Source organism: Phyllopteryx taeniolatus, chromosome 11 (genome assembly GCF_024500385.1).
Source record: "Phyllopteryx taeniolatus isolate TA_2022b chromosome 11, UOR_Ptae_1.2, whole genome shotgun sequence".
Lineage (NCBI taxonomy): Eukaryota > Metazoa > Chordata > Actinopteri > Syngnathiformes > Syngnathidae > Phyllopteryx > Phyllopteryx taeniolatus.
This window is the reverse complement of record NC_084512.1, coordinates 25764935-25789305: the sequence shown is the minus strand read 5'-3', so window position 1 is coordinate 25789305 and position 24371 is coordinate 25764935. Positions and strand designations below refer to the sequence as shown.

The 24371-nt window shown below is 43.1% G+C and overlaps 1 protein-coding gene across 7 annotated transcripts in view; it reads left to right on the top strand.

The window, feature by feature from the left end:
• ehbp1 (EH domain binding protein 1) overlaps nucleotides 1–24371 on the top strand; it is a 131418-nt gene that overhangs the window by 64198 nt on the left and 42849 nt on the right. For all 7 annotated transcript variants that reach the window (XM_061789325.1, XM_061789324.1, XM_061789326.1 and 4 more), the window contains 3 exons: nucleotides 6451–7140; nucleotides 9041–9082; nucleotides 9938–10087. In XM_061789325.1, coding sequence (XP_061645309.1) covers nucleotides 6451–7140; nucleotides 9041–9082; nucleotides 9938–10087 — 882 coding nt within the window. The remainder of the gene's footprint in view (nucleotides 1–6450; nucleotides 7141–9040; nucleotides 9083–9937; nucleotides 10088–24371) is intronic.

The following is a 24371-nucleotide window of genomic DNA, read 5'->3' as shown; positions in this document are numbered from 1 at the left end:
TGGCTCACCACGACAGACCGATGCAGATGTTACGATGAAAAAACATTGTCTGTACAGTTGATAAAAATCTGGTCATTGTCACTGTTTGACAGATTAATGCACTTTACATTAAATGTAATCGGACAAAGCCCCGGAGACTAATTGGGGCACGGTGTCTATTCGAGGCATTTTTTGAGGCAAGAGGGATGTTCAAATCAAAACATTCTGTGCAGTTACAAAATGTATTATTATGACCACAGTTTTGACAGTGACACTGCATAATATAAATTCTGTTTACACCTGATGTAAGAGAAGATTGCACCCGACAACTAATGGGGGCGTGGCGTCTATTAAAGGGACTATTTGTATACAGTATCTGTATACAGTATATAGGATCAAAAACATTGCCTGTACAGTTGAATCTTTTATTGTGGCCACAGTTTGATCTTGGAACAGATCAATTCACTGGATGACATAGCCAATATCTAACTGGGGCACGACATCTATTAGAGGGACAATCACTATTTGAGGAAATACAGTCAGTACTGTATATTGATGAACTTTTTATATGATGGCTACAGTACCTGTACATTTGATAAATGTTTTATTATGGCCGAAGGTTGACACTGGAACACGTTACATTGAAAGTAATAGGGGGATTTATATATATTTTTTGAATTCTTATAACGTAATGTGTTTGACTTTCTTAGATTCCACTGCACCGTTTTCATCCTCTTGGAGCGCTACATGCACGCAAGGACGCGCACGCACGCACGCAGGCACACACACACACACACACACACACACACACAGTGTATTTTCCTCGTCACCGTATCGCCACGTTCACACTTTGAGTTGCAGACTCGCTGGCATCACCATGTTCCCCTCGGCTTTTTTTTGTGTGTACATTCACCTTTTTCCATTTACACAAATGCACACTTGCCCTGTGCTACTAGAACTACACACACACACACACATGTGCAGCTGTCCCCTCTCCGGCCCCGAGGGCTACAGCAAGCGATACGCGTTGGCTTTCCCGCAGCTTGATTTCCTTCTCCTCATACACACTCTGGCTGGGCGATAACCTCTGGTGGCCCTGTTAGGCATGAATGCTAGCCTGTTGACAATAACCACAGCCGGAGAGCCAATCCCATATCTGCACGCTACCCCCTCGCCCTCACGCCCACCCCCCTGCTGCAGGTGCCTCCTCGAGTAGCCCCCAAGAAAATTGGCTAGATATAAGTTATGTGGGAATATGCCGTGGAAGGCGATAGCCGGAGAATAGCCGCACCGGTGTTGCTGTTGTGCCGTGGTGTCCGAGCGCTGAGATATCACCCAAGTGACTGTCCTATACCCGGCCGTCACCACTGGTTATTTGTCGGAGAATAAGATAGTGATGAGAGGAGCCACTTCTTGACTGATTTTTCATCTTTTCTAGGTCCTTCTGCTTCACAAGGTCCTTCTTGCAGGATGTTGTGAGCCACGCTATGCTTTTTAGCATTTCTTAGATATCATCCTAGTAGTTAGACCTTGTTTGGAAAAACTGCGACACCTTGCTGTTCTTATCGGGAAACAACGTTTTGAGGCGTCACATATACTATATACTGTACAATGGTGCCTTGGGATACGAGTGACCCGACTTGAGTTTTTCGAGATACGACATTTGATTAAAGGTTTGAAGAGTGGCTACAAGTGTGGCCGGAGAGTTGTCATGTCGACTTTGCCTCGTCAACCGCATTCGGCCTTGAGCACTACCAGACTCCACTCATAATAATACAGTTTTCATGTTTTGTTTTTACCCATTCCACATCTGTTTATTGACAGTGTTGAGCATCAATGTCAATTTGGCGTGAGACCAGTCAACCTCATTCAACCTCTAACCATACTGGACACCACCCATAGAAATACAGTTCTTAGCTGCCTTTGACCCAATTGTTAGCGTCATCCGTGTCATTCTTGCATCAGACCAATGAACCTCTTTCGGTCTCTAGCAGTACCAGACTCCACCTCTACAAATACAGTTTTTAGCTGCCTTTGACCCATTCTACATCAGTTTAGGGACATACGTTGCGCATCATCGAAGTCAATTCTGCATCAGACTGATCAGCCTCATTCAGCGGAGGTAAAAAGTGGGAACAAAATAAGAAGAAAAGGAGTGTAATGAAATGTTTTAATAAGAGTGACCGAACGCGCTGCCAGAGTTGTTGTTATTGGTGGGGATGTATTGAATGCAAGCACACCTATCTGCTCCTTTTCACAGCTCGTTGATAGACGTGCCCCCCCTCCTCACCCGCCTCCTTTCAGCATCCATCTGTGTGCAGTGATTGCAATGAGCTCAGACTGTGCTGAATTATGACAGATAAGGACAATCAATATCGGGGGCGGGTTAGTGGCGGGGAACAGAGAAGTAAATATTTAAGGAGAAAAGATGCGTTATCTGTGCGTATGCCTCAATGATTGTCATGTATGTTTTTGAGGGGTTTTCCACGTATTGGATCTTTTTGAGTGTGTCGAGGGAAGGCGACCGGGCCAAGGAGAAGTCATTTGGCGCGCTATCTGATAGCGTAGCACCAAGCGCTGTGAGGGGGAGAGGAGAGGAGAGGAGTGGAGGAGGGAAGGAAGGGGTGTTGATGATTGACAGCGATAGATAGCTGTCAGTCACCGAGGGGGGAGGGTGCAGGGAACAGCGGCCCGGGGCAGGCAACGCTGACATTTAGTCCCAAAGCATTGTCGGCAGGTTAATGGAAAGTGAGCAAGTGCAGATAGTTGTCCTTGTTGCCCTCATTGTCATATGGAAAAAGCTTCATAATGCGCTGGTATTGGCCATGGTGGAGGAGCAGCCACAAAATGGATGCCCTCATTGTGTATACTTATGCTCTTTCTGAAATGCCCCAAGATGCCTCAAAATGCATCTTAAGTCCTCTCTAAATAGGACAGTAGTGCAGTAATTGGTGTCAAGTAGATTGAGGTGATACATCTCGACTGAGAGACAACCTTTCTATATTGGGGCTGACCAAAGTTTAACCTGGGTTGATAGTGGACGTTACGGAGAGTCTTCCCCGCATGTGCACGCACGCACGCTTCCAGGGCATTTTAAATAAAAATACAATTATCAGTAAGCCATTTAATTTCAAGGTTACGGCCCGCCTCAAACTGAGCAACGCGGCCAAAACCGACTGAAGTGGACTATTGCAAAAAGTGAGAAAAAAAAAAAAAAAGAGCGAGAGAAATGTCGGCAACTTTTCACCACACACCAAGCAATTGAATACCACACACCGACCAATGCGCTGAAATGGAAAAACTGCGACCCTATATCGGGTTTTGGGCTCCAGGTACAAAATAGTGTGTTATTTTTTTATTGACCCATTAAACGATAGCAGAATTGTCAAGGAAGAAGGAGATGGCCGCGGAGAAGAGTAAGCGGGCCAGAATAAGTAGAGAGTTCCAGTCCAGCGCTCTGGATCGCTTTTCCCTGAACTCTTACGCCTGCTGTATCACGTGCTATAAGGGTTCCGTTTTTTTCATCAGTGGTGTTAGTAAGAGGCCTTACGCTACAGATCCTGGTTTGAGAAACTTGCCATGGATGGTGTAAATTGTACTTGTTGGAGCAGTGTGACGGCCATAAAGCTTCTCAAACTGGAGCTGAACTGCAGTCGGGGACAGAAAAGCTTCTTGCCAGGTGGCAGTTTTGCAACTGAGCTGTCAAATGCTGATGTGGCCTCACATCTGTCCAAATCTTCCTTGAAACAAAATAGAAAAAAAGAAAGTGGGTAGTGACTTTGGGGACATCCTGGTCTATACAAGAGCTGAGATACATTCGCTTGTCCTTTTTATACAGAACTCTGGACATTGTGTATTTACACAACCGATGCAGCTTTCCCCGTTGAGATAATTAGATATGTGGCAATGCAGCGAGCCAGCAAAAAGGCTCAGATGGCCAGTGTGTACGGGGCTATAGAGTGAAAATGAAGTATTTTTTGGCACAAATGGTCCTCAGTGCCTGATACGAGAGAAGCTCTGCAAAGAATCGAGCGTGACACTGAGGTCAAAAAGACCGCGGTGTGCGTCAAAGGCTGAAACAAAACCCCATTCGTCCTCGTGCACCTCTCACATTCTCACTTTCTCTTCGCTCGACGTCTCTCCTCCATTCTTTTACAAAGTTGTCGCTCCTTTTGAGCGCCAATGGAAACAATGGCAGCACGCTTTGCTGCCTTCAATGCGCGTTAGAAACTCAATCAGGGCCGCTGGTTCCCCATATTCATTTTCTTTCTTTTCACCCTCTCCTTTCACACCTTTCACACTCACACAAACTGATCCCTCTGTTCTCTCGTCACACACTTCTGAGTTTAGATGTTCGACAGCCATTGTTCGCCTCAACATCGACGATGGCGCAATAGGATGAGGAAAAAAAGACTCACAAAAGATTTAAAAATTGCTTGTAAATGGGGAAACGTCTGTGTTAAATGCAAACTTAAGGTTCATTTATGACCTGCGAACAGTAAATGGGAATTGATCAAATGCTATCAATTGGTATTCTACCATTTAGAAACCTGAGTACAATAGCGCTAAGGATTTTACAGGTAGATCAAATGAAATTTGATACATTGGCTTATATGCTAACAGTTCCTAACTTAACATATAACACAACATTTTGACCACCATAGACAGACATCAGGCTATATACTGTATCTCGTTTCGAGCACAGGACCTTGGGGGAGCGCAAGAAATATTGTCTAAATTAAGTTCTGGAGTATTTTATTGAGGCCCTAGTGGACTTTTGAGCGGTCCAGGAACCTTCGGGCTCGAGTCTACCAGTGCTGAAAATGTCTAACTGGAAGGTTTTAGTTCCTGGAAGTACAAATACCAAGTACTTAAATCTCCTAAATATTTAGGCTGCACATTTTGACCAATCTGAAGTAATTTCCCTGGGCAGAAAGAAGACCCTGCTTGGTGAGTAGTCAAGGCAAGTCAGGTTAACCACAAAATTCTCAAAGGGCTTCACAGGCCCACATTTGACAAAGACTGACGACATCCATTGAGCTAAACCCCCCAATCGGGCAAGGAAAAACTCAAGGATGACCAGGCTGCAATGGATGTCGGGTGGGCAATATTTATCACACAGTATGGTGCTGTACAATTCAGATGGCATAAGAGTAGTAATGGGGTAGTACTTAAGAGGGATCCAGGACCCTTTGGGACAGAGTTTGGACCGCTGAACATATCTCAATGGAACATTTTACTTTCAGGAAGTACAAGTACCAAGTTTTACATGCACATTTCAACTTATGTGAAGTCATTTACCTGGGCTGAAAGTAGACTCTACTAGGGCGGTAGTACTTACTCGGATTCCAAGAACAAAAGTTCCTGTAAATTTAAGTGGAATTGTGGCTGTAGAATTGGAGAAACTAAACAAAAGTATAATTCAGTGAGATCTGGAGACCTGGCAAAAGCTTTGTTAGGTTAGGCAACGAGACAAAAGAGGCCGGCAACAGGTTGGAATGAGATCAACACTATCAAGCAGGCCAGATACAAGCTGAGATACTTGTGCGGCAGTGTTGGAATGGAGATGGTGTGTGTGTGTGCCCGCGTTTGTGTGCGTGCGCTGCTAATCTATTTATTTACCTGTCATTGGCTGCGATAATGGTTTTTCATCCCGTGTCTCTGTGTCTCCGTCTATCTGCTAATGTGAGGGTGGGTGATTGGCTCCCGTGTGCGTGTGTGTGTGTCGTGCTTGATAATCAAACCTATATTTTCTCATCACACTCTAATCAGACCAATTACACGCGTGACGGAGAGCGTGGGCAGGCTGATGTGGCACAATGATAAGGACGCGAGCGCACACACACAAACACACACACGGTGGGATTAAGCGCTCTGTCTCGGGGTATCTCGGTCTCTTATCTGGGACAACCATCCCTGATGTGACCTGTCAGCAGTCCTGCCAAAAGGTGTCTCTCTCGCACAACCCCAACGTGGGCACCAAATGTGACGTTGAACCCCCACTTTCCCTTTTTTAGACACTTTAGCCACTTGTTCAAAAAGTGGTCCAATTTGGTCCAGTTTTGGAAAGATAAATCCTGATCTGGTAGGTGTTCCCACTCATAGTACATAGCATTTACATCATGAAAACCTACTGGAAAGGGTACTGAACAGGGTCCTGAAAAGGGTGCTGGAAAGGGTACTGAAAAAGGTCCTAAGTAGTTTACTGGACTGGGTACTGAACAACACTAGTAAGGATAGTGGTCCTGCAAAAGGTCATGTACTGGAAAAGGATACTTGCTGTAAAAGTTTTTTAAAGGGTACTAAAAGGTAAATAAAATGGTTCTGTAAAGGGTACTGAATAGGGAGCTGGCTCAAAAAGGTCCTGAAAAGTCCCTCAGTCCATAACATATGTCTTGTGACTTTATTTTCCCTTTCCGTGTCAGTTTGTCTGTCAGTCAATAATTTTGCCCTGTGTTTTGTGGTCACCAGGCATACGACGTGTTCGCCAGCCTGGGCATCTCGCGCCTGCTGGAGCCATCGGACATGGTGCTGCTGGCCATCCCCGACAAGCTGACGGTGATGACCTACCTCTACCAAATACGGGCCCACTTTTCAGGCGAGGAGCTCAACGTTGTCCAGATAGAGGCCAACAGTAGCCGCAGCACCTACAAGGTGGGCGACTTTGAAACCGACACCAACGCCTCCATCGGACAGGACAGGTTCTACGCCGAGCTCAACGACGTGCAGCCGCAGCTCGTCGATGACACCAAATCCATTGGCTCCGAAACCACAGAAGTGAAGGTTGAAATCGTAGCGCCGTCGGCCGGCTCACAAATAGCGGCTCCTCCGTCCTCGCCTCCTGTCCAGGCGACCAACGTGACATTGTCAGGGTCCAGCCTCCTGAAAGCTAAAACCTTGGACCTTTCCGACCTACCGCAGAAGTCGGATGCCGAAAGACCGCAGCAAAGGAGTCCGGCCATCGCAGAAACGGGGTCCTCCGCCGCCCCAACGGGGGGCCATGCATCCTCCGTGTCACCCACTCATCAGAAACTCGGCTTCTCGTACAACAGGGACGCTGACCTCATCAAGAAGAAGAGGGCCAGCCTGCGTCACTCCGAGTCGGAGCCCACCTCAGACACCTGCGCGCCTGTCAACCGCACGGAGGCTCAAACCAAACAGGTAAACAAATATAATACGCAAACACAGTGGTACCTCAATTTACGAGTGGGCCAACTTATGTTTTTCTTGTTTTGTTACAAGCTGTCTGCAATTTATTTTTTTTGCTTTGTGTTATGAGACAAAATCTGAGTTACGAGTGAGCTTCAGATAAGATGCCGCTCGGGTAAAGTGAAATAAAATGGAGCAATTAAGGTTTCCGATTGAATGGGACAAATACGAAATAAGAACGCTCTCAAGAGCTGCTGTAGGCCACAACTCACGCACAGATGCTCACACGCAGACTAACCGGCCAAAATTCGGAACATATTTAGAGGGGTTAGAACGTATTGTAATGCCCCGGCAAGTGGTCAAGGATAGACACTGTTAATTGCTTTAGTCAACAAGCGATAACAAAAGAAACGCATAACAATCCTTTGTACTGTAGCTGTATGGCTCAACTGACAGCCAGAAGTGCTTGACATGCTAATGGTTAGCCATTTAGTCCACACTTTCATTCGCTGACTCCCATGTTACTTAACAGGACAGGTCCCGCCAGCTAGCCATTTGCAGCTGTTGATCACTGTTCACTTCCGCCACTGACAATAGCAATCCGGACCTTTCTGTGCATCATCTTGAGAAGTTTAGCACCCAACATGATCGGCGTGACTAGGTGCGTTTTTCAACGAATAGTTATGTTCTACAGAAAAGAAATTGCAAGTAGGTGAGTGTTCACTGTATTCATTTTCAGTCAGGTATAAAAATTGCGCCCTTGCCTCCAGGTTCCCCCTCAAGCGTTTGTCTTTTTGATCCCGGCGCCCTCGTCTTTCGCCTTGATTGAAACTTTGGTCGTCCTGTCTTGTCACGAGAAATAGCGAGGTCGCGAGCGTTCATTTCCCCCTCGCTAAGCTTCTCGTCGATGCCGTTCTCCGAGATGACCCCCGTACGGAAATTGTCCCGCACGGCATTAGTTGTTATATTGGTCGTCACTTGTCTTCTCCGAGATGCCTCGGGGCTGGCCCGGTAGAACCCCCCCTGCTTTGACATGTAATCATATTTTTCATTACATTTCTCATCCCCTGACTTGATGGCAGTCTGTGCCGTGACCACTCAGGCGTGGCGATGCTTTCCTTTTTTTTTTCTTTTTTTTTTTTTTTCTGCAAGCACACCTCATCTCGCCCATGCCCACGTTAAATACTTTGCTACTGCCCCCTCCCCTCACAGATTAATGCTTCCTGTTTACAAGTGGAGAGGTCACAGGACAGGTGGGGGTGAGGCACACATTGACAGCTGACACCCCCATTTTATAGCTGCACGTATCTCCTCACGAGGGGGATGCAGCAAGGCCCACGTTTGACTTATAAACATGTAGCGCCAATGCAATTATATACAGGTTACATCGCAATAAATTAGAACATGGTGGGAAAGTTCATTTGTTTCAGTAGTTCGATTCAAAGAAGTGAAACGCTTGTATTGATTCAGTACATACAGAGAGAAAGTGTTTCATGCTTACATTTTGAAATATTTAATAATTATTGTTTACAGGAAAATAAAAAATAAAAAAAGCTTAAATATCGATTCAGTTATTGTACACAAAAGTGTACCAAAATAAAAGTTTGAAAAGAAACAGTTCTTAAAGATTAAATGCAAATGTGTTGTACTAAAAAGTTAAATACAACTGAGCTGTACTCAGGCAGTGATTCTTTTGTGTACCACTAGAGGGAGCCTGCTAACCACACTTTGAATCACTGTTCTAATTTAGTGAGACGCACCTTCATGTCGCAGCAGAGTCAATTACATGAGAAAACATGCACGTCTTGTGCAGATGAACCAATCAGACCAGTCGCAGCAGATTTGGTTTTAACCAAACCAAACATGTCAAGTGTCTCCACTGCTTTACACTTATTTGATTTCTCTTTTACAGGAACCGGCACCCGCCCCTGTTTCAAGTCCTCCTGCTGAGAAGGTAACGAACGCTGCAACTTGCCAGGACTCCAATTCATCAAGCTATTGATTGTTCATTTGATAAATTGAGTCATTGAATGATTTATTCCATTGTCACACATTTTCTTTTTTTTATTTTTATTTTTTTTATAACATGTATACAATGCTTAGCAAAGCGAATAATGGACGTTTTATGCCCCAAATGAACAGTATTGCTAATTAACTAAATCCTTAATGTTTCAGTAATTGTTAATACACCAGTATGTAGAAGTTCTTTAACCCAAATTATACTTTTGCTGCTATAATATCATCAAAAAATAGTAACACACATTATTCATTCTTGATTAAGAAAATAATACTTTTAGTGGTTGATTAAATAGATACATTTGAGATAAATCAATGATAAATTTGTTATTTTTGTTCACAATGGTCAAATGTCACTGAAATCGAAAATCTGCATTAGAGCACTTCACAATGCTGGATGTTTTCCTAAACTAATGCATTTGGCCTGAAGTTATTTTAGCAATTAACAAACCATCAATAAAATGAATGAAAATGACTAAAAAAATACATTTACTTTTTCTAAAACAAAATACAAATTTGAATCTCAGTATAGTATGACGAAAGTATTCAATAAATATATATGTACTCATAAATTGTTCCTGGGCTGTCGCTATCACATTCATGTGCCTGAGTTAGCGATAGTACGCAAATTCGCTGTAAATTCTATATACAACTTTGCAGTGGTTTGCAGTGCGCTCACTGTAAATTTTCATTTCTGATGAACGTTTGCCTTATATCAAACAAATTCTTGTAATTTGATTAATGTCATTTTTGTATAACGTCGTGGGACATGGTGTCCCGTTCCTTCACGCAGAAAGCCTTATCCCGCCAGGAAGAGCTGAAGGAGCGAGCCCGGCTGCTGCTGGAGCAGGCCCGCCGGGACGCCGCCATGAAGGCGGGCAACAAGAGCATCCCCAACGCGGGTGTCGCCGCCGCACCTGGCAGGGGTGCCAATGTCAGTGATGTGAGTTTGGAGTTTTTGAACTTTTTGTGTAGAGCTTGTGCTACACTGTATGACTTTGGCCATATCAGATGAAAAATTCCCAATTGTAGGCAAAATAGCGTCATACATGTTGCCCGTCTGTCTCGTTTGCTGCTTCCGATTGGGGCTCATTTGGGTGAATTCCCTTGTCGTAGTTTGTCAAAAGATGAGCCTTGGGGTTTTCCCCAAAATACCTGCTTCAAACCAAAATTGCCGGTTTCCTGTTCAATTTTGATATAGGGCCCTTGAGAGATGTTCGTGAGTCCTGTTATGATAGACATCCAAACAATTTGGTGCCTATCGGTAAAACTGATGGCAGGGGCTATTTTTGTCGGGGCAGAATCCTCACAGCAATAGCCTTCCTTCGCTCATCACCACCTAGCCCCCTCTCTGGGTGGGAGAAGCGGCAGTAATAAACAGGCCAAAATCCAGATCTCAGGGCGTGAGGAAGGGCAAGATACTAGTTGCATATTACAACCCCAATTCCAATGAAGTTGGGATGTTGTGTTAAACATAAAAAAAACAGAATACAATGCTATGCAAATCATGTTCAACCTATATTTAATTGAATACACTACAAAGAAAGGATATTTAATGTTCAAACTGATAAACTTGATTGTTTTTAGCCCATAATCATTAACTTAGAATTTTATGGCTGCAACACGTTCCAAAAAAGCCGGGACACGGTCAAGTTTACCACTGTGTTACATCACCTTTTCTTTTAACAACATTCAATAAACGTTTGGGAACTGAAGACACTAATTCTTGAAGCTTTTCGTGGGTGGAATTCTTTCCCATTCTCGCTTGATGTACAGCTTCATCTGTTCAACAGTCCGGGGTCTCCGTTGTCGTATTTTACGCTTCATAATGCGCCGCATATTTTCAATGGGAGAAAGGTCTGGACTGCAAGCAGGCCAGTCTAGTACCCGCACTCTTTTACTATGAAGCCGCGCTGTTGTAACACGTCCAGAAGGTGGTTTGGCATTGTCTTGCTGAAATAAGCAGGGGCGTCCATGAAAAAGACGTTGCTTGGATGGCAGCATATGTTTCTCCAAAACCTGTATGTACCTTTCAGCATTAATGGTGCCTTCACAGATGTGTAAGTTACCCATGCCATTGGCACTAACACAGCCCCATACCATCACAGATGCTGGCTTTTGAACTTTGCGTCCATAACAGTCCGGATGGTTCTTTTCCTCTTTGGCCCGGAGAACACGACGTCCATTATTTCCAAAAACAATTTGAAATGTGGACTCATCGGACCACAGAACACTTTTCCACTTTGCATCAGTCCATCTTAGATGAGCTCGGGCCCAGAAAACCGGCGGCGTTTCTGGGTGTTGTTGATAAATGGCTTTTGCTTAGCATAGTAGAGTTTCAAGTTGCACTTTCTATGGACAATTTAGAGTTTTCAATTAACGTATTGCATGTTTTTGGGATGTGGGAGAAAACCGGAGTTCCCGGAGAAAGCTCAGCCCAGCACGGGGAGAACATGCAAACTCCACACAGGAGAAGCCGGGATTTGAATCCCAGTCCTCAGAACCGTGCCGCCCCAAATTTCCATATTAAGTTAAATTGGAATGTGGCTCGCTTTCTTTCATCTTATAAGACAGCAGAAATGGTCTAGTGTATTTTAAGACAGGTGTAAAGCGCTCTCTCCACTGCACCCTCTTGTCCAAAAATGTCCTCTTGAGCCAAGAGGGAGACCTCCTGCTCATTAACTTGTGCTCACACTCTCTTGACCGTGTCAAAAGCTGTCACGTCAACTCCCCCCCCCTAAAACAGTCCTCTCGCTCTTTGGTCATCCTTTACCCGCACAATCGTCGTGACACGCCAGCCGAATGTGCGTCCACTTTTCCCACAGCAAAGCGAGGGGAAAAAGTACATTTGAGGGCGAAATTGCCAGCACGCTCCACTGAACATAATGCACTTCAGCAGCAGTTAACAGACATGGGAGTGAGTCACATTTGTGCAACTCATAAGTAAGTCTCAAGTCTTAACTTTCAAGTTTCAAGCAAGCCCCAAGTTACTGTCGCAAAAAGCAAGCAAGTCGAGTCAAGTCCCCAATTAATTTAAGCAAGTTGAGTCAATTCTCCAATTAATTTAAGCAAGTTGAGTCAAGTCATTAAGCAAGTCATAGAATCTCACTCAGTCACATTGCATTCGGTATCTGTACTTGCATTAGTAAGCTGTACTAACACATTCAGAATCACAAAAACAACACAACAAATGGCACACTAACCCTAAGATGCAGAGTTTCAACCTTAAACAGGCAAGACTTTTCAAGACGTTTAGGTCAAGTCTAAGTCAAGTCAGGGCAGCATGGCATAACGCAGAGGAGAAGTGTACACCTTGCAACTGCAGGGTCGCCAGTTCAGTTACCTGCCCAAGCGCATGGCGTTGTTATTTCCCTGCGCAAGACACTTAACCCACATTGCCTATGAATGACTTTGGTTGGATGTTTGGTGGTGGTCTATGGGGCCATGGGTGCAGAATGGCAGCCACGCTTCTGTCAGACTGCCCCGAGGGCAGCTGTGGCTACACAAGTAGTTTACCACCACTCGGGTGTGACTGTGGAGCGAATGAATAAAATGTGTGCAATTGTAAAGGTCTTTGAGTGCCTTGGAAATCGCTATATAAGTGGTGTGCATTATTATTATTATTATTATTATTAAGTTTCATGAATGTCAAGTCGAGCCTTGTGTAAGTTTGTTCCAAGCAAGTCCTGAAATTGGTGACTTAAGTCTGACTCCACCTCAAAGAGTTACCCTGGCAAAAGCACACTGGTCACACACTGCAAGAAAGAGAACAATAAAGGCAACGACGTTCATATAAACGCTCGCTTTGGTAATGAAATATCTAAAAGGCGGCAGCTGCAAGTCCGCAAAGAGAAATGCGTGTGCCCTTGAATTTTCTCAACTGTAGGCATGCAAATACACGCACGTAATCCAGAGGAAACAAACAAGCGGCCTTTTCCAAGGACCTTCCAAGGTCTGCAGCAGGAGGAAAGCTAATTAATTCAAAGCCGCCTTCGCCGCACATCTTTGAGGAAGAAAAAGAAGACGGTGCGGCGCAGACCCGCCTCGTCTTTCGAGATGGCCGACCGGCCGTCTGACTTTCCAAGGACGGGCCACCGCGCTAACCCCCCCCTGCCGACACCCCAGCGCCCATTCGCCTATTGAATTGTTTACACTTTTTTTAATAGAAAGCATTGATCAAAGGAAGGCGACGGGCCCCCCGAGGCCAACGTGTTGATAATTGCCAGTGATTCAGATTAGATTACTCGATGTCTTCTTTTGATTAGCGTGTCTGTGTGTATGTGCATATGTGTATGTGTGTGTTATCAGTCAGATTCACCATCTTCCTTGCTGCCCCTCTAAGTAGCTGCCGGGCTGTTTAGCATGCATAAGGTAAGACTTTATTCAATTAAAGCAGCCTGGGAAGTGGCTAAGGAGAAATTGGGGGCGTTGAGGAAGTGTCGCCCACGCCGGTTGCCGATGTAATGCGCGTTTGTAGAATGAGTTATACGTGTGTTTGCCGTATCAGTTTGATGCTAATTGCACTAATGAACGTGTCGGTCAACAACCACGCTCGTGCTCAACTTTTCAAACATGATTCTACGGTAGGGGTGTGATGGTACACCAGAAATCAAGGTTCGGTATGTATAGCAGGTCCTTGGTCAACGAGTTCCGTTCCTATGGCGGCGATGGAACCAGAGTTGGGAGTGTGCTGTAGTCTATTACTATCCTATCCTAACATGCTAATCATAACAGTGCTTTACTTTTGTGTAAACACGAACAACTTTAATGCCGTTTAACATGAAACATTAAAAAAACTCCGAGCAGTAAATTCTCTAATTTATTTCTTGAAATTGTTTATTTTGTAAATAATAAGGTATACAATAAAATACAAAACTATTTAGGAATAAATCGCTTCGATCTATTGCTTTCAGAAAAGCGCAACATCAGTAGTTGTCTTATTTTTAGGGAAGTGCAATAGTTTGTGTTTTTAGGGGGCGGGGGGATGTAGACAAGTGCAACAGTTGCAGTTTACACAAACTCAATGATTAAGCTATGAAACCCTTTATTTTACCTTGCTGCCATCTGAAGAGTCGGGAAGAGGTTGTTTGTTTGTTTTTCGGAAACTTTTCGGATGGTGTCGGGCCTTTTAGGGTCTTTTAAATTGGCTTCATGACTCGAGCAGGAGCTAAAAGGTGAACATAAAACCTTTGACGTTTTCCCTCTTGAAGTGCTGCAAGCGATTGTGTCAAACATGAACAGGAGGCATGCAAGTAAGTGTGTGCGTTACCGCTTTCGTCTCTTGACGGCTTGATCAGCTCTTGTGATGCAACGAGGCTGCATTACTCTTGCTCATTAACGCACACTGGCGCGCGCGCGCGCACGCACACACGCACGTCTTTGATCTCTCCTCCGGCCGATTCAGCCACGACACATCTCCGCACACTCCAACACACATGGTGCAAAGGAACTCCCAGGCCAACTATTTAGTTTCATTAGGGGCAGATGCTTCAAAAGGAAAAGAGTGAGGCAAGGAGGGGGTGAAGGATGGGAAGAAAAAGAGTGGAAGAAAGGGGGCACTTGGAAAAGAAAGGGATGGAAGTAGAGTTAAAAAGTGCAGGCAATGTTTTACACAGATGCCAAGTGGTAATATTTGTCCATATTTTGTTACGGGCACCTGCCACATTTTTACGGATAAGTCGGAAATGTTCCGGAGAAGAAATGTTGCATGCTAATAAGTACACTTAGGCCTAGAGCTGTACGATATAATAGTGTATATTGTAGTGCGACATAAAAACGTCTACAGTACAATATAAAACTATTGTTTATTTTTGATGTGCAGGGTATTGTGTTGGCCCTGTTGGAATATTATTATTTTTTTTTTCAAAAACACTTTTAGGTATTGTCGATACTTGTAATATTTGAAGAGTTCAAATGCAAAAGCAGACATCTCCATTTTGGGGGGAAATTTAAGAAAATTATTTTTTATTTCTGGTTCCAGGTTAAAGCTAATATTTTTTATTTAGGTTGTTTAATGTTAATGTGTCAAGCAAACAAGAAACCTTTTTGCAAAATATTTTTCAATGCACAATCGAACAAATCTGCTAGTAGGCGTGGCTCTATTTTTGTCTATCACTTGACGGCTTTTGCGTCTGAACTCTTAATTTTAACATTATACATAAGACTTAATAATGAGCATGAATATTTGTATTAAAACCAACCATTTTACATAAAATTGAAACGAAACAATTTCGCCTTTTTCTTAATTGAATAATTAATGGCGTCAACGTGTTTTGTCTATTGTCATTTGTTATTATTTTTTTCATTTCATGTTCGAAATAATCATTTAAACACAACCTCCATCTTGTGTTTGGGAGCCGATGGGCAAAAAGCTGAGGCGGCGATGTCGGGGTGGGGGGGGGGGGGAGTATGGAAGGTTCTTGTTTTGGTCACAAAAGGAATGACAGGAAAAGCAGCAGAGTCTGGTGCAGAGTGCAGCCGATGGCGGGGGAGCCACCAGGGTCAGCGCAGCGGAGACCCCTGGCGTCCCCTCTGCGGCGAGGGTGGAGGCGTGTAGGCGAGGGGGGGGTCTCACGTCGGCAAAAATCAAACGGGACCCAATTATAGGAATCTCAACGAGTCAGTGAGCAGGGAAGTCTCTTACCTGGAAAACACGGAGGAATGTGTGTGTGTGTGTGTGTGTGTGTGTGTGTGTCCTGCAACGCTGACACGCACATACAGTGAACAGGTACACTCACTTCGTCGTCGTCATCACGGTGACAATTAACATGACTACGCCGCTGTGAAATTACTACTCTCGTCGGCTAATGAACAAGACGAGCCCAAGCGAGACGAGACATCACGGACAAAAGTAACTGGCCATGGCGCAATTAGGATAACATGAATTGTCATATGGTGAAACATCTCCCAAAAAAGTGCTAAAACGTAGAGCTTAACACACAAAAAAATATATGGAAAAATACGCCTCAAAGTATGAGTTCAAAGCGAAAGATGAAATAACGGTGAGCGGAAAATTTGAATATACGGGTGCCCTTGAGGTACAAGTTTAATTTGTTCTGTGACCACGCTCGTAACTCGAAACACTCGTATCTCAAATCATATTTCCCCATTGAAATGTATGGCAATGCCATTAATACATTCCAGCCTCACGTGAAAAACCTCAAAGGTTTTTTAAATAAGGAGATTAGTACGGCATAATATCGTACTTTATAAAATAACATAGTAATGTCTAAGTAGATAGAATGTAAATAATTAACAGCATTTGCCACATTTTTTTGCTTCAATTCAGTGGACATTGTGCTGCTGCTTCTGCTGTGTGTGCCATGGCCACCCGGAGGCAGTATAATACAGTTCATCACAGCTTCTGAGTAAGCAGCAGTAATATTAGTCATTCTTGGCAAAGAATAAAGAATATCAAGTTCTCTGCCACCATAAAGTGCTTGTACCTCAATTTTTTGCTTTAAGTCAAAGCAAAAAATCGGCAGAACAGCGGCTTGTATCTAAAAAAAATACTAGCAAGTCGGGTCACTTGTATCTGAAGGCACCACTGTATACTGTAGTGATGCGATTAAGATAACGTGTTGTTGTCATACGGTGGAATGTTACAAAAAAAGTGCGGAAATTTTAATTTTAACCCAATTTTTCCAGAAATATAGGCCTCAAAATAGGAGTTCAAAAGACAAAATGAAAGGAGAACTCTAACTGGATAATTAGGATAAGATTAAACAATTAGGATAATATAAGTTCTCATATCGCAAAAAGTACTAAAATCTGACGTTTAACCCAATTTTCCAGAAAAATACACCTCAAAATATGAGTCAAAATTCCAGATGAAAGGAGAAACTACTAACTACTACTGGTAGGGGCAAATTTGTCAGATTTACCCATTTGTAAAAAAAAAAAAATAAATAAATAAATAATGTTCATTTGGAATGGTGAACATTTTGAAGTTTGAGAAATGTTGAATTTGAGTTGCCTTTGTGAATGAAATTGGTTTTGTTTCTCGTGGCAAATGGAATTGTGTGAAAACTTCTTCGCAGGATTTCCTGAATGAGCTGGATTTTTTTTTGGGGCGTTGGAATGGTTTGAATTGGTTGCGAAATGTGGAAGTCGTCATCAGCTTTTCACCATTCATACAACTTAGATTCATATTTTCCAGCCTTTCAAGGGTTCCAAGGAGGCTTGAGGCGGTGGTGCCTTTTTAAAACTGATTAATTAGTAAGTTCAACATTTGTGCACTAGTTGTTTCTTCAGCACATTCCAAACTGTTGTTTGCATTATCACTGTAATACGACACACGCATATCTGTCAGTCACACATTCCAATACTTTTGTCAGGCAGTGTAGACAAAGGGTGGAGATGGAGGTAGAGAGAAAGAAAGTGTTTGCGAGAGCACAGAGGAAGCAAAGCGAGAGGAGTGGACCTGTGTGACCTTACATGAAAGCAACAGTCACTGTGGGCTACAATTAGGGATGGCAGGAGGGAGAACATAGGTCAGCAGAACAGTCACACACACCAGCATGCACACACACTCGCACATCGTTTTGTTTTGAAACGATGGCCGCTGTAGCAGTTTGCTTGAACAAAACTATTGTACAGATGCTTCGTTATTTCGAGTGGATACTACGTTTGTACTTGTGCACGTAAAAATGCTTCGATACCACAATGGCGATTAGCATTTCACCAGCCTGACGTAAACTATTGTGCCTTCCCTGAGAGCGCATGGTGTGCATTTGGGCAAATGGCAAACACCGTTCAAAAGTGTTTGTTGATGGTTAGAGTTTGCACAAAATAAGGAGAATTGCACATTGTATATTCAACAAAATACGTAGTGTCATCTTACACAAGTCTGCTAGCTTAAAGCTAGCAAATAATTCGAAACTCCAGATGATCTAACGAAATTAGCATCAGTGTTGCGGTGTAACTCTAAATAACGACTAATCGAAAACAAGCGATGCACCAACAATATGTGGTGATACTTCAAGGTAAAATATTTTAGTTTCATTCAGCTTTTTAAAGTGTTTTATTTGAGTAACACTTACGCCACGTTAATTTAAAAAAAAGTGTTTTTTGAACAATTTGATTCAAATTAAAACACATTTTCATCATACTTGCAAGACGTAATGGCACTTTCAAGGATCCATACTTGGTATCAGCGAGTACTCAAATGTACTTGCGCTAATCCACTGTGTGTGTGTGTGTGTGTGTGTGTGGGGGGGGGGGAGTGGTCTTGGTGCATCCCGAGTGAGAAGCATAGATTTCTCAGACATGGACACTTGTAATGCATGTTGTCGCATGTTGTTCATATAAGACACGGGTGTCAAACTCAAGACCCGCGGGCCTGATCTGGCCCTCTGTGTCATTTATGTAGCCCGCAAAAGCTTGCCACAATTCCTTGACTGTTGTTCAAAACAAGCCGTAAAAATGATGTAATAAAATGCACGGGCAGTTATGGAGTACAGTATGATGGGGTGATGATTACGGTTCCTACACAGATGATATGGTGTGAAATTGAACACCTGTGACTCACTGGCCGCGTCCCTTTGTGTTGAAAGCCTTTGTAGCTGTCGTGTTCAGTTTCGGTGCTGTTTATACAGAACAACGTGGAAGAAAGGTTGTAAAAATGCCATCTTTTCTGAAATTCTGGACCGATAAAGCAAGGCCTTGTGTTAACTCAAAGTGCACGTGTGTTGACATGTTACCTTTGTGACCCACAAAGTTCAACTGGTGTTTTCCTCTGTTTATTTCTCCTGCGCTCAACGGCAATTATCCTGTCAGTTTAAAGGGCAAAGCCTTCCCATCTTACTCGTGTGTGTGTGTGTGTGTGTGTGTGTGTGTGTGTGCGTGTCCTGTTCTACCTGTCCGTTTTCTTTAAGCGCTGACACTCAACACCATAGTTACACACTTGTTCTGTTTACAAAGCTAAATTGTCTCATGAGTACAGTTTTTGCTTTTATAAATATAGCTCATTTCTATGTAGAGCAATGAGCCAATTTTTCGACACGCACTCCTTCTGACATTGGAATGGCAACGGCGAGACTAATACAGCCAGCTTCCTAGTGTCTCCATCTTTACATTGATAAAGCAATCAGGCTCCGATTACTCCAGTGCATACCTTGCCTGTAAGGTAACGATTAGATCCACATTGGGTACAGTAAGGGAACAGCATGCAATAAAAAATTAAATAAAAACACATTTTGTAATATATACTGTATTGGCTTAAATCTTTCCCTTTTAGGAAAGTGCAACATCGGTAGTCTGCCTTCTGGGTACGTACCTTAGTGGTTACCATAATGGTTCAGTTTGTATTGGGTACATACAGGTAGGGAACAAAATGCAAAATAAGAAATTGCTCATATTCATAACGCAGCTTTAATCTTTTCTTTTCTGGAAAGGGCTACATCGATAGTTTGTCTTCTTTTTGGGACACAAAGTTCCACAGTAACAGTTTGAACAGTCTAATTGTGCCATAAATAAACAGTAAAAACAGCAACTTTAGCGTGTCATTTGCCTTTTGTCACCATAGTCACCAATCAAAATTGAACACTCATGTAATATTTACAAACACTCAAATGTCCCGGAATGTCCTGATTCCATTTTTGCCAAAAAGGGTGAGAAGAAAAGCGGGTGAGGTGGGGACAGAAAAGGGGGAGCTTATCGTCCGTCTCCAGACGGAGTGCACGGATCAATGGGCGTGCGATGCAGAGCCCACGGCGATCAATGCATTTGATAAAGAATTAAAGAAGAGCCACTGTACTGTGCGCCTATCAAAAGAGCCACCACATGCCTTCATTAATATGGTAGGGGATTTGTCCATAAAATACCGAGCAAGACAGGAATTCATGTCATCAAAACATATCTAATACAGTGCTTCAGAAATATTTTTACACCCGCTGTCGTTAACTATGCGAAAACATCAATAGCATCATGAATTGCTTGAATGCAGACACTTTCTATTTCACTCAATGATATACAAACATTTAACCTTAACACAGTCCTTTGTGCTTTAAGTAACATTTGGGTACCGTTTCATTCATTCCTAGCCATGGTAAACTGAAATTAACTACTGTAAAGATGTTTACAGAGCAGTGTTGTCAATACGCCAAAGAAGAAGCAATTGCCTAGCACATGATTCGATCATAGGGCGGGAGAAATTAATGTCAGTTGTTAAACTTCACAACCACGGTTACACACTGAGACGTGTCACTGTTTATTGTTGTATACATAACATAAATGTTGAAAATATTTGAGGGAAAAAAAAAAAAAAAAAAAAAAAAAGCAAAGTTCTCGAGCCCAGATTCCGCAGCTGGCGAAGACTGAAGTTCCTCCTCTCGTCGTCCTTTGCCTCCACGTGTGTGTCTTCCGGTACACGCATTATATGTAACATTAGCAAAATCAACCCCGTTCCGTGTCTGTGCCATTCATACAGAACTTTGTCATGGAAGAAAGCCAGCAAAATGCTGGCTTTCAGAGGCAGTGAAAAACGGTCCACCCGATAATTCAAGAGAACTCCACGTCTCGTGAGTTCTTTCATCGTTATGTTGATGGAAACAGTCTGTAACGTCCGCTCGCGTGTTTTGTGTTTGTGTGTGTGTGCGCTTGTGCGTGTGCGCCGTTTTAGTGCATGTGGCTGGGCAAGATAGAGACCTAAAGCACCTCTCGACCGTGAATTAGGCTGTCATGACAAATTTCTGGACCTGCATGACTGGCTGCCAGACTGGCTGGCTATCTGGGAGGTTGGCATCCCCCCTTTTTCAGATAGTGATTGTGTGTGACTGTGTGTGTGGCATCGCCGCGTGCCCACGCCAGCTCTCTGTACATGGCCAGCGGTGCGTGCCCTCCTCGCACAGAAAAAGAGCAAGCGAGGCGACAAACCTGCTGCTGTTAAAAAAAAAAAAAAAAAAAAGAAAGAGAAAGAACCTCCAGAGCAGAGAGGGTCCCTCGCCCAGACGCCAAGCCCACCGAGAAGCCCTCTGTCTCAGTCTCCCACTCAAGCGTTTAGCTCCTCTTTCCCCTGGAGGTACTCAGCGGTCAACGCCAGACGTGATTGTTCTTGCTGTTGCCGTTTACAAAAAGTCTCCTCTCTCCCTGGGTTTCCTTTCTTGTAGCAGTGCTTCCTGCTGACCGCAGGTTTTTGTCATCCTTTTTTCCACCATCTTCTTGATCACATCACTCGGGCTGGTTTGCTTTATGCGGGTGTTTTTCATCTAAGTTGTGTTTCAGTGCCTCAACGGCAAATAAAATAACTGCGTTCATTTCCCCATCTTTAATAGCACTTCCCAATTTAGAAGCTAACATCAAGACTATACTGTCCACAAGGTGGCGGTACACTACTTTATTGGCTTTCCGTCATTTTGGAATGGTTCTGGTATCTGGTATCTGTTCAACAGAGCAATGCATAGGCACTACTGAGTAATAGTTGGCTATCATCCTCCGGTAAACATCTACCAAATTTCACAAATCTGGACGTTGTTTTTCCTTAAACGGTTTCCCAGTAAAATGTCACACTATTTGGCACGCCCATTCAAAACGTTGATTGTCGTCACTGCCGCATTGTGTCTCAAGAGTCTGATATGCAGTCGAAAGTTGGGAATACTGGAATAGCTGTTGTTTTTTTTTTTTTTAATTGATCTTCCGACAAGTGAATCACCTTTTTGGAGGCCTCAACATGCCCAAGAACGCACCAATTGTTTCCAAGCGCGTCCGCTGGTAAGAATGTATGTAACTTAGGGGTGGCCAACACGAACCCCCTCAGTAGTGCCCCCAATAAGATTACAATTTAGACCCGGACACCAGTTTTACCAATTAACATGAACTCAGGTAGACATCTATCGTACAGGACACACAAAAAGGTCTCAAGGACCCATGCCTGAAATGAAACAGGATGTCGTCCATTTTGGTCTGAAGCAGCCATTTGGTGTGACTTCCAAGGCTCATACTTTGATGGACTCCTACGAGGGAATTGGCCGAAATTAACCCGAGTCGCAAGCAGGTATCCCGGACAGAATTGTGAAATAAATTGCACATCTTTTTTGGCCAACATCATTTAATGTGGGCAGAGAAAGGTGCTTCTCCATGAAAACTTTAGATATGTTTTTGCATGACAAACACGTGTTAAAGGCGACATTGTGTTCATTGAATCAATGTTTGCTGGTGAAGTTTTATCTGCGCTGACATGTTGTCCTTTATGATATAGCATCCTGATACACGTTCTCCTATTTTCTAATCAGTGTCTTTATAGCTGACTGAGCTCAACTGGTGCTGGTCACATGCATTTTTCCATAGCGTTAATCCTAGCCCCTGGACAGACAGTCAATTTCCCCATCTCGTGTCCCCCGGAATGGCAACACCAAAAAAGAGAACAGGGTGCTTTTCGCATTGTGTTTGGGGCACACACGCTATATGCTTATTGCTACACTTAAACCTGCTGGTTGTGTCCATATCTGCAATCAGTCCATTGCCAGGAGGCCCACCGTCTGTGACATTGCCGTTTATCATATTACACTCATAAAAGCTGCATGAAAAACATATTCAAATGCAAGATAATTACAACGACCGAAGATGGAAAGTCATTTTTGCAAGGGAATGCAAAAATGAGAACTAGAAAGACGAGTCATGTTTATTCATGAACCAGTCGTACCGCTCTTGCTCAGCTTTTGTTTCTGCTTAGGGAAGTCTTTTGCATACTAACTAAAAGTTCAGACCACTTGGTCTTCAGCGGAAGTATCGAAACGGACAATAATGCGACATACAACAGTGGAAATGTTTTTTTTTTACTGAAAACAGGAGCAAAAATCCTTACTTATAAATCAAAGCCTCACGGTCAGCCTTGTGGAGTACCACATTGCACTGATCTTCAGAATGCATGTGTCGAACACTTACTGTTGGTTGGCCATAATATGGCCGCGTATTGGCTACAGCCACTCTTCCACAATTGTTTTCGTCTTCATTGCAAGTAGCAAAACTGACAAAAACAAACCATAATATGACAATTGTGACAGTGGAAAGGGTTTATTGTCTTTTAATGTGTACAGAAAACCCAAATAACACTAACACTCAGCCTTGTGCATTGCAGTAATCTCCGCAGTACGTACGTCGCTTATTGTTGCCGAAACGTTCGAGAAGTTGTATCATCCATTCAACATACTTTTATATAATTTAGTCTGGAGAAACATTCATGGGGGGGAAAAAAAATCTCCCAGCTTTGCCTCGATTCATAGTATCGCAGTCACATTTGTTTTTCGCCAAAGTCTTCGTTGGTTTGAAGTCTATTTTGTATTTCATATCCCTGCAAAACACTTTTGAAGGAGACCTAACAATAAAATACACTTTTTAATGAAAATTATATAGTAAATTGATTAGGTCAAATAGGGACATTTGTTAGTACCACAACACACGACCCTAGTGAGGATAAGCGGTTCAGAAAATGGATGGAAATTTTCAATGTTTCAATTTTTGCTATTTACATAAAATTTTGAATTGACTTTTTAAGTTTGTAGCAAAAATTGAGAAAATAAGACATTTTGTTATTACTCCATACTTTATTATATAAACATTTTTTTCTTAATTTTATTTTCTATTAATTTATTTAAAAGTAAATTATCATTGTCATAGCAGCCACACGCCTCCAAACTGCAAACTTTTTTTTTTTTTAATGCTCGTGATTACCTTCTCTCACTTTTAATTCTTTGCGTCATCTTTTTCTCTATTTCCCTAATGTGTGTGTGTGTGTGTCTGTGTCATTATCTCCTTAAAGGTGTGTTCCCATCTCCCTTTGGGCATCGCCTTGGGCACACACACACACACACACACTCACAGAGTGCATTAAAGTTGCCTGCCTTGACAATACAGTCCCATTGTCCCCGGCGCCGACAATGGCTACAAACAAACAATTGACATGGAAATGGAGAGATGTAGCTCATTAGCAGGGCGCTGCTTGTTTTGTTAATGGATAAATGGGAGCCCCGCTTGAATGGGCCGGCACCTTAAAAAAACGAGAGAGAGAAAAATCCCTGCTTCAATATGGAGAACCCTGATTAACAGAAAACCACAGGGAGGGAGAAGAAGTTACTAAGAGAGTAACTTCTGGAGGTCGCGGCGCTTAAAGTGTGCACAAGATGTATTGTGCTAAATGTGTTGCTTTTACCTTTACAGCACATTACTGGCATTTTAAAATAATGACACCATGATGTGAGCGCTGATCTGTTCTCGTCGGGATGGTCGTTATT